The 10,766-nt window shown below is 35.3% G+C and overlaps 1 protein-coding gene across 9 annotated transcripts; it reads left to right on the top strand.

Moving 5' to 3' along the window:
• The first annotated feature begins 1,236 nt into the window (after positions 1 to 1,236).
• Positions 1,237 to 10,477, top strand: LOC107817456 (U11/U12 small nuclear ribonucleoprotein 25 kDa protein). 9 transcript variants are annotated; one of them, XM_075228491.1, is made up of 9 exons: positions 1,237 to 1,379; positions 2,677 to 2,976; positions 4,462 to 4,490; positions 5,324 to 5,390; positions 5,584 to 5,641; positions 6,992 to 7,195; positions 7,308 to 7,404; positions 8,251 to 8,350; positions 9,881 to 10,477. In XM_075228491.1, exons 2-9 carry the CDS (start codon positions 2,701 to 2,703, stop codon positions 9,986 to 9,988), a joined length of 939 nt encoding a protein of 312 aa, XP_075084592.1. In that variant the 5' UTR covers positions 1,237 to 1,379; positions 2,677 to 2,700; the 3' UTR covers positions 9,989 to 10,477. The 9 variants fall into 9 exon arrangements, with proteins under 9 accessions (XP_075084592.1, XP_016498810.1, XP_016498816.1 ...); XM_016643324.2 differs by having other exon boundaries at positions 7,299 to 7,404; XM_016643330.2 differs by having other exon boundaries at positions 6,989 to 7,195.
• The last annotated feature ends 289 nt before the right edge of the window (positions 10,478 to 10,766 follow it).

Genomic DNA, 10,766 nt, shown 5'->3' with positions numbered 1-10,766 from the left:
CCTTCAACTTTTCTTCAATGTTATCGACATGATTTTAGAATGAGACTCCAAATATGTAAGAAACTAAAATCAAAATCTATTCAAATATACATTTTATGATTTCGTTGTGTTACATATGACGTAAAATATTTGTCATATTCATCAAATGAAGAGAATTATTTCTCACACTTATGATTCGATGCTATTTTTCTTTGTTAAATCATCTCAAAACTTTAAGTTACTACTCTGACCAACATCTATATATTAGTATTCGTTTTTAATACTCAAAACCTTTTGATTGAAAATATTTTCACAAAAGTTTTTCTTTGTTTTGGTTGTTTTCTTTTGTAATAAACAAAAATTAATTCCCAAACTTCTCAATTTTTTTATTTATCACTTATACAACTAAACATTGGAAAAAATTACTTATGTTTCTGGTCAAAATAGCGTATGTTGGCCAGTTTTCGCACACCCAATTGAAAAATAGTTAATATTTACAAAGTTATTGAAAGCGACTATTTTATGCGGAGATAAAATCTGGACAGAAATACTCTAGCTGAAACGCAGAAAGTTCCAGCATAATATGATAGATTATGGAGCTCTTGCATATAAGCTACCAACATATTATGTTTGAATTCCTATCACATTATGAAATTATAACATATTATGCTGGAATCTCATGTAAAAAATTCTAAGTCCAAGATATTATGCTAGATTTTTTCGAATTTTTAAGGATATTTTTGTTCAAATTTTATTTTTACTAATTTTCGACTAGCATTTATAAATCACCATATTTCTGATTCCCCCCTACGTTTTTGTTAAAAAACTATTTTCCGCTCTCCAATAAATACTAAGAATATATTATGCTGGAATCTCATGTAAAAAATTCTAAGTCCAACATATTATGCTAGATTTTTTCAAATTTTTAAGCATATTTTTGTTCAGATTTTATTTTTGCTAATTTTTGATTAGCATTTATAAATCACCATATTTCTAATTCACCCCCCCCCCCCCCCACGTTTTTGTTTAAAAACTATTTTTCGCTCTCCAATAAATACTAACAATAAATATGCTGGAATCTCGTGTAAGAAATTATAATTTCAACATATTATGCTAGATTTTTTCAAATATTTTAGGATATTTTTGTTCAGATTTTATTTTTGCTAATTTTCGATTAGCATTTATAAATCACCATATTTCTGATTTTTTTCCCCTATGTTTTTGTTGAAAAACTATTTTCCGCTCTCCAATAAATACTAATAATAAAAATATTTGTCATAAAGTTTCATTTTGGGGAAAATTATTTTGCACTTAGAAGTTAGAACCTAATTTACCGGAGAATCGGTTTTGCCGGGAGTATCGCGGAGCAACAGAGTCCCAATTATAATTTGATGAAATAGGTGAGATTAATTTAATTCCTACCATATTGTGTTATAATATAAATCCCCACAAGATGAAACCTTTAAGCAAATGGTTTATGTGCAAGTTTCAACTTTTTATTCTCTGATAAATTTGTCTACTTGTTTAGTAATTGGTTCTTTTTTTCTTTCTGTGCCTGTTCTGGTGTATTTGATGTGGCGCAGTCGCTGACTTATAACTGTTGCTGTTGCTGCTCTCACTTTTCTCATTTACAGAAACCCATGAATTTCAATTGCAGAAAATGTTCACCAGCCAACAAGCATAATTATAATTCTTGTATGGCTTTAAGTTATGTACACTGGCAATGTAAAAATTATGCTATCCGTGAATTTTGACTTGTGGTAGGATGCTATTTACCATATTTACCTGATTACTAATTAATGTTTATCAAGATATTTACCTATAATTGTCCAATAATTGACCTGATAGCATGAATTTTGACTGTGATAGAAGGTTAGTTACCATGTTGCGCCTACCTTAACTAATTCCACAGTATATCTACTAGCTAGCACTAGCAACAGAAAAGTTACCATCTTTACTTGATTAGCGTTTAATGCTTATCAAGAGATTTATCTGTAATTACCTAATAATTGACCTGATAATGTAAATATATTTTATACTATCAATGAATTTTGACATGTCATGGGACCTTAGTTATCATCCTTATCTGATTACTAGTATAAGTTTATCAAGAGAGTTGCATGCAATCATCCAATAATTGACTTGATAGACTGATGTGTAACATATTTATCCATCATTCCATTCTCTTGGAACAATGAACCTAAATATCTGAATTGTTTGCATTTGAGCGCCTCAACCCCATCTAATCTCACCTTGATTTCGCTCTTTTTATGTTGGCTAAACTTGTAGTGCATATAGCAGTCCTACTGTTACTTATCCTAGGACCCTTACTCGCTAGAGTGCTTATCCATGATTCAAGCTTTGGTTGACATTCTTGATGGTTTTGTCAATCGGTACAATATATCAGCAAATAACATACATCATGAAACCTCATTTTGTGTTGTTTTGGTTATCTCATCCATCACAAAGGTAAACAAATACGAGCTCAATGTCGATCCCTAGTGTAAACCCACGGTTATTGGATATTCCTTTGTATCTTCTACTACTGATCTCACGCTAGTGACGGGACGGATTCTTCATACATGCCCCACAAGATGAATCTTTAAGAAATTGTTTATATGCAAGTTTCAACTTTGATAAATTCGTCTACTTGTTTAATAATTGGCATTTGTTTCTGGTGTATTTGAGTTGCGATAGATATATACATGGCTGTATAATTGCATGATTCTGATGGGGCATCATGAGATAAAGTCTTCCACTAGTAGAGATAGGTCTCCGTTACAGCAGAGGCACAGGCATAGGCATAGGCCTAAGGACATGGATTTGAATAAAGAATTGTCATCTGAAAGAAGAGAACGAAGATCAGGAAGAGATGTAGTTGAGCATAGGTCTCCTAGGCCGAGACATGATTACTCCTATTCAGCTTCAGATCATCAAAGCATGGATCATCGCAGATCCAGTTCAAATTTTAATGTTGACACAGAAAGACAAAATGAGGTGCTTTATTTATGAATACCCTTTTACATTGGAGTATTCTGCTTTTTTTTTTTTTGTGCACTTGTTGTTTACTATATTGCTATTGGATATGCTTAGAAGAGTTGTTAAAAGACTGCTTAAACTAAATTCTGGCATAGACTGCCATTTGTGGAGTTTGAGAATTGAAATACGTGGGCGTCGAATAATTAAGTGGAAGGTGGAAATTATGAGAAACAGAATATTAAGATAAGTAAAACAACGGAAAAGGGCCAAAGCAACCCCTGAAGTATTGCCTTAGGACTATAAATACCCTCCATCCACCTATCAGTCCAAAAATGTCCCCACCGTTACTTTTTGGGCTCATTTTTACCCTTATGACTAACGGTCAACCCGGGATTTGCGAGACCATAACACCACCATACATTTTCAATAAGGCCATTGAAGTTGCATAAAGCCGGAAAAAATGGAGATCGCTGGATACTTTTTTGAAGGATCCAAATTTATTTTTCTTCCTCTCTTTTCTGCTAGAAAAAGTTGAAGCTGCTTATTCTTGTTCTTTAGATTCAAACGTCTCACTATTTATTGAAAAGAATTGTGGCTGGAAAAGTGGAATTTTGCCGGAATCTTCTTTTTCGGTCAATTCCTTCTCTTTATCTTTATGTTTTTCGGAGATTTTATGTTTTCCAGGCGGGTTAGTGTTTGGGTTAGAAAACTGGGTATTGAGGTGGGTTTATTTAACTGGGGTCATGGTTTAAATTTGGACCAGTAATAAAATGCCACGTGAAATTTAAATAATTTTTTCCTAATTCAGTGTTGGCCGTTAGTCATAAGGGAAGAAATGAGCCCAAAAAGTAAGGGTCGACGCATTTTTGGATTGATGGGTGGACGGAGGGTATTTATAGCCCTAAGGCAATAGTTCAGGGGGCAGTTTTGGCCCTTTTCGGGTAATGAAAGAAGATAACAGTATGAATCTCATCTATATCTCTTAAGACAACCTAGTTTAACTTGGCCTAAGACACCCGAAAAGAACAGGATAACAAGCACTAAGAAGGAATTGATGGATGTTGGAGCTTGCGTTGCCTTGAAATTTCTACTTTGTCAAACAAGAGAGTAGGGGAAATTTGACTAATGTTGTTTGGTGGAGGTGCTCGAAGAAAGTAAAAAACTTGAAATTTCTAAAATCTGAAAGAGGAGTAAGTTGAGAACGATGGAGGAAGGAATAATAGGTAGCAATTTACAGCGGCAAAGACAAATTAGAAAGGTATGATTGCCTTTTTGATTGAATATCCATCTTTCTTTTTCAAATAGGTGAATATCCATCTTTTCTTGAACCTTGTAACCAACAGTGGTTCGCTTCCTTTGTTTGTTCTAAAAATCGGATGTTAGAATCCCTAGCATACTCTTCTTTCAATTTTAGCCAAAGATTCTGTACTTCAAGTTGCAATTTGCATATTTGTCCTCTCTCACACAGGAAAGAATAATCTAGTTACTATTCCATCTTCTCAGGTCTTCAATTCAACTGGTCCCGAAAACTGGTAAGCCTCTGATGGAGCTTTTGGTTCTTACTTTAACTCTTCTTTTCCGTACATGTCCATAAACTTCCTTGCCTTTTTTATACCTAGTCAGGTAGAAAATCAGGAAATCTTTCTTGTCAAGAATACTTGAAGTGTTACCCATATTTAGAATATGGCATGAAGTTATCAAGGTTTTTAGTTCTTAATTTCCTTGTACTTTTCTGGCGTGTTGGTAGCAGTGATATGGTGTGATGAAAATAGCAATAAATAGCTGAAAATAATATCTATTGTGATGAAATTAATATTTTATTGATTTGATGGAGAAAAAAGTTCCACATACAAGGTGCATAAAAAGATAATGAATTTTTCAAAACAAGGTGTATACGGAAGTAGAAGATCCTGTATCAAAACATTAAACCTCCGGAAAAAAATACTTCACTCATCAACACTAACTGAAAGATCAGTTCCAAAAGTAGACAAAAGATAAAAGAGGTCCAATAATATGTGCTAGTGTGTTTTCAACTTCTCGACATTTTTCAGTTCCTCTATTTGTCTATTGTCCACATGAGCATCCAAGGACCAATTTCCCATGCTTTCCTTCTCTGCCTCTTCTAAACTTCCTAGATTCTCTCTGCCGTTCCTAGCATCACAAAATCAACTCTGAATATAAGTTCCTAAAGCTCCGTTTTGGCTGGGCTATGGTGAGAGGCTCTTGCTTCTCTACGCATTTCATACTGTTCACAATCTTGAATGATGTAATTAAAATACTGATTGGTCGAATTTACCTCTTGTTTGATCAGCACATATAACTCCCTTTACCTTTCTTTTGAGTCAATCATTACTTGCCTGAGCAGGAAGGAAAGAAATGATCCGATGACTAAAACGAAAGCAAACGAAGAGTACCTGGAAGCTAAAGAGGAGGTAAATGATTCTGCCGTCGTTATTATTTTATTTTAATCAAAAATTACCTTCCGTTGGGTCTAGAAAGTTGCAGCACAATTTGATTTTTTTTGCATTTCAACTGTTTAAATTTTGGGTATTGCAAAATGGAATATTTGCCTCTGCATTGTCCTTTAACTTCATATACTAAGTAGCTTCAATTACTGTTATGCAGCAAATGACATTGTTAGAGCTGTCCGGAGATCTTACTACAGAATCTAAACAACACACAGGTGGTAATTGTATTTCGTTTTAGCTTCATATCCCAAAGAATTCCTCTTTTCATGCTCCCGTCCTCAAGGAGAGTAGGAGACTTTGGTTACAGATTCTGATACACATTATACTCAAACCTTTAGGTTGAATATATAGATTTCTTCATGGTCTCCTCTGTAATCCTCTTGTACAGTTCTCTTTCTCAAAAGAAAAATTATATGTTTACAGACACACTTATTACACACACACACACACTCTGCCAACATCCAAGTCCAATAATCTATTATGACAAAGAAGTAGAAATTACTACTCATTTCTTAGAGAATTTCTGAAATGCTTGGTCTCTCCAATACTGGCCCTAAAATCAAGTAGATTCTTATTGATATTAGGGTTTTTCGGATATTGCCCCATAGATGTAACATGTCCATTCTAATGGTCACACAGGTTTTGCTACGAAATTATGAGACTAAGGTCTTTGGTTATGGCTTTGCCCCATCACTACTTTAGCTCATCATATTTTACTTTCTTTTATGTTCTGAACGATCCAATTATTAGAAAGGGAATGAATTTTGATGAAGGTGTCATAAGATGCACTTCTGGTGAGCTATCAATGTTTTGCTGCAGATACCTATTCCGTTAACTTGCTTAACCGAAGCTTAAGTAATGTCTATTTTGTTTCTTTTCTTTTTGTTTTGGGAGGTGTCTGGATGGACTAGTACACTTTCCCAGTTCTTTGTGAAACGAATTTCACATGAGAACTCTCTTTTCTCTATCTTCAATAAATAGGGAAAAGGGTCAAATTTGTAGCTTGAACTTTGCGAAATGTTTCAGATTTTGCCTTCGTTAATAGTTGGGGTTAGATCTAGTCATGCTGTAACGAAATTGGGCTAGATTTACCTTATTGACTATTGACAGAAGCTTTCTGACACATGGCCCTTTTACAATTGAAAAGGGATCAAATTTGCCCTTGAACTACGCAAAATGGTCCAGATTTGCCCACTTCTGTAACTCTACTCTCCCACATGGTTACAGTCTAGCCCGCTAAACATACGTGTCAGTGCACAGAGCCAAATGGTCTCTCTGTACTTGATGTAATGCCTAACCATATGACATAATTTTAAGGCTTTGTATAGATACCTTGGTTATATTCTGTATGATGCGTGGAAGATGTTAGGAGAGAATTATGGGGTTGAATTTTAAAGGAGGTACTAGGTAAGGTATATGTACTTTTTCTGCCTTCTCTTAGTTCCCAAATTAGCTTGCATAAAAGTTGCTGGACGTATTTGCATTATCTATTTTTCTGTGTACGTTGTGTAAGCCTATTAATTCTTATAGGATATTGGCTGATTTTAAGATATATTTACCAGCAGAGGGGAGGAAGGAGATTTCACTGGAATACAACAGCAACATGAAGAAGGCAAGACTCCATTCAACATTGGTTTCTCTCCTCAACGATCCTGTGCTTTCTGATGTACCAAAAAAACCAACTCTGATGGATGTGGACACCCTTATCAGCTTGGAACTTGGGAGTGCCATGCGCATCTCTATCCTCAAATTGGATGGCAGCTGCTTTGGTACCTACATCTCTCTGTTATTAGTTGTGAACTTTTTTTTTGTTGGTTGAATTAGACAAGAATAAGCAGTTACATGTATTAATTTTCTTCTTTTGCCGTGAAGATGTAACAGTGATGAATTCCGCGACAGTTAAAGACTTGAAACAAGCTGTTCGCAAAAGGATAGATGACAGTGAGCAATCTAAGATGGGCCATCGGCATATTTCTTGGTATGTTGCTTGAAATGTTATAGGATTACGTGACTTAGTGTTCATAGATTTGGCTCATGATTTCCTCATAGCCCTCTTATGGATATATGAACTTTTTCCTCATTGTAACGGGAATAAAAGCGAAGTAAGGCAAAAAGAAAATTCGGACACGTGCTGTAAGAGGATAAATCAGCAAAAAGAAGAGAGTAAACTGGAAACAGAGAAAAATTAAGGGAAAGGTCGAAGTTTGCTAAATCAGCAATTTGCCAAGAGGAACTAAATTTGAAGGTAGCCTCAGAATGATGATATGGTGCTGGACCTGCTGGTACCTATTCATAGAGGATTTATAGCTATCTCTTGGGGAGTAACCCAGAAAGAGCGAGTGGCCAGGTATTCACCAAGCTGAATTGCTGCCAGCCATTGTAGGTGCCTCTGAAGACATTGTAACATAACTCACCAACACTTTTGACAAACTACAATTGGTTGATTCATTAGATGTTTCTGTCTACTTTAATGGAGAATATTTGATACACATAAATCCTTCTGGAACCCTGGCTCGTATAAGTGCTAGTACTTTTATTTCCATGCTGAAGAAAATAGATTTGTTGGCGCAAGGATTCGTCATTGCATCACTTTGGCTCACTTGATGTTCTAGCGTATACTAGCCGGAACTTTGATTGAACTTTTAGCTGCTATAGTTTTCTTTAGTTTTAACATCAGTTACATTGTTCAAGATATTATTGTAATGGTCAAGCATAGATGTCTTGAGCTATAGCTTGATGATACTCATTTTGAGCTACTTGTAGAAATGCTAACGTTTATTTTCTCTCCCTTTTATTAACTTGAATGTTTATTGTTGATGCACAGGAGGCATGTCTGGTCAAATTTTTGCCTTTTATTTCACAATGAGAAGTTACTAGATGATACTGCTAAACTTCAGGACTACGGCATTAGGAACAATGCTCAGGTATTTTACTTTGGTGCTCACATTCATGTTGCAATTGCATTGCCAAATGTCAGTACTTGTTTTTCAGAAGATTACCCATAATGATCTCCAGAAGTTGTACATATACCTGATGCCAAACTGCAATCTAATTGAAGAAAACACTCATGAAATATTTTTTTTTTACCAGAGAAGAGTTTCAAAAACCTAATCTCCCATGAGTCACAGTTTCAGATGTTGAGTTCACTTTGTAATATTTTCTACAGTAGATTGCAGTTGTCACTCACCTTCGGCTTATTGTTATTAAAAATTTAAAATCCCTAATGAAGGGCTTCAGCTTCGCAGATTGCAATAGAACCTTTCTTTATCGTGTGCCTATGGGTTCACCATATCTTAGAATAAACAGGTGTTTAAAGAGATAAAGCCAATGCTTCAAATAGCCTCATCTCTAGTTAAGTCAAACTAGTATTATTAATAGTTCCCAAACAACAGTGGTTTCTCAACATTGTAGTCACTTTAATACCCACTAATTAAAACTATTATGTAATGTTGTTACAAACTCTTCTGGTATTCCATGTGGTAGAAGCCTATGTATGGAGTTGAGCTTCTTGTAATCCAGGGTTAATGCAAATTTGTAACCCTTGCCATGTCCATATCCCTTGAAAGTGCTTGATTTGTCTCATGCTGATTTGACCTTAAGTTTCGTGCAGTGCTTCATTGGAAACTGGAAAAGATACATTAGCTTAATACGTGCAACTTAGCTAGTACACACGTCAGAAGCATGTGTAAAGCATGGGTAGTACTATTTACAGTTGGCCCTGCTGAAGCACTGCAGTTGCAGCATTAGTATCATATAAGTAAATAGCAACTGCTAGATGTCTGACTCAATCTCTTCAGAATACAACTATAGTGCAAAGACTAATGCAAGCTTCAACATGGATCAGTAATGCATTAATGTCTGGGATATTACCATATTAGGCCGCAGCTCTATAGTGACCACTTCCATAATTTGGAATTATCCTCGGGAGTTCAGAATAAATTAAATCATCAGGAGAGCCAATTCTGGCAATTTCCAAATATTAGTAATCTGATCATAACGATATCGTGCTTAATATTCTTGAACGATCAAGTTAATGAAAGAACTCCTATTTATTGAAAACTACCGTAAGTATAAAACCTAGCAGAGGAACTGGATTTCTCGTTGCCTTCGGAACAATTTGAATTTCAAGGGTGATGTGTTAGTTGCTTGTCCTGCAAATCATTGTGATCTCTTGTCCCGCAGATTGATTGTGGAAAATGGAAATCGACCTTTTGGTCTATATTGTACTGACTTTACCTTTAAGGGTTTTCCTTTTCTGTTTTGAGAAATAGTAAGAAATTATATTAACGGTTAGGATGGAGATGTGAATCCTCCTCTAAAAGAGGACTAAGTTTTACATTCCAAATATTGGCTCTCTTAAAGTAGTGAAAGTTGGAATACCATTTTTGGTTGGCCTCTTGTAAGATCTTGTGTGATTCTCGATTCGTTCTTGTCTAACTTGAGAAGTTTGACAGGTGCAATTCATTCCCTATGTCATCTCGAGGGCCTCAAAGAAGCATTCAAAGAGGAGAAAACACCGATTTTTTCATGGCCTAAGCAAAAAGGGACGAACAACTGATTGAATCAGGGGTTAGATTACTGCATACATAAGTATTGAATCAGGGATTAGATTACCGCATACAGAAGCCATAGAATGCTTCTATCTGGCTTCTAACCACAGATGTAATAGCAGCGCTGGTGTAAAACCAAGGAAAAGTAAATCAAGCCTAGGCGCCTTCTCAATTGCCTAGTTTTGAGATGAGCTTGAATGGAGTGAGATGGCCAACAAGTATTCAAATAGTTGAGCTCTACTTTTTTGGATTGAGGTCTAGTTGTTGCTATTTTTCAACCGCCTAGCTTTATAAAGTATAGCTACGAGAGGTACCATTTTATGTTAGATTTTTCCCTCTGTAGAAAGCTCTATTTGGCTAACCGTGTTACTTTCTGAAACGTTTTCTGGTTTGGGAGTAAATGTAACAATTCACGAAAAGGTTACTTCCTAATGAACACGTAGTCTCAACATTTATAACCAATATTTGTGTACAAATTATTAGATGTAAATTTATTCCTAGTAATCAGTTTATTTGATTTTCAAATTGATACTAGAACCGTTAACTCGTCTGCTTTTGTTTGTGCCAAGAGACTAGTACCCTTCAGATAAAGGTGTCCACGGTTTGGTTTAACTTGATTTTGGGTGAGGTGCACAAATAGCCCATTTTAGGACAGTTGGGACTGCTATTTAGAACATTACCAAATTTAAAAAGTATTTAAGATTTACATTATACAAACTGGCTATATTTTAAATAGCGTATCTAAAAGCTATTGTACCTCGACTTTTACTCTAAAGACACTAAACTGACC

Source organism: Nicotiana tabacum, chromosome 13, assembly GCF_000715075.1.
Source record: "Nicotiana tabacum cultivar K326 chromosome 13, ASM71507v2, whole genome shotgun sequence".
NCBI classification, from domain to species: domain Eukaryota; kingdom Viridiplantae; phylum Streptophyta; class Magnoliopsida; order Solanales; family Solanaceae; genus Nicotiana; species Nicotiana tabacum.
The sequence above is the reverse complement of the archived record's forward strand: the minus strand, read 5'-3'. Positions and strand labels throughout refer to the sequence as shown.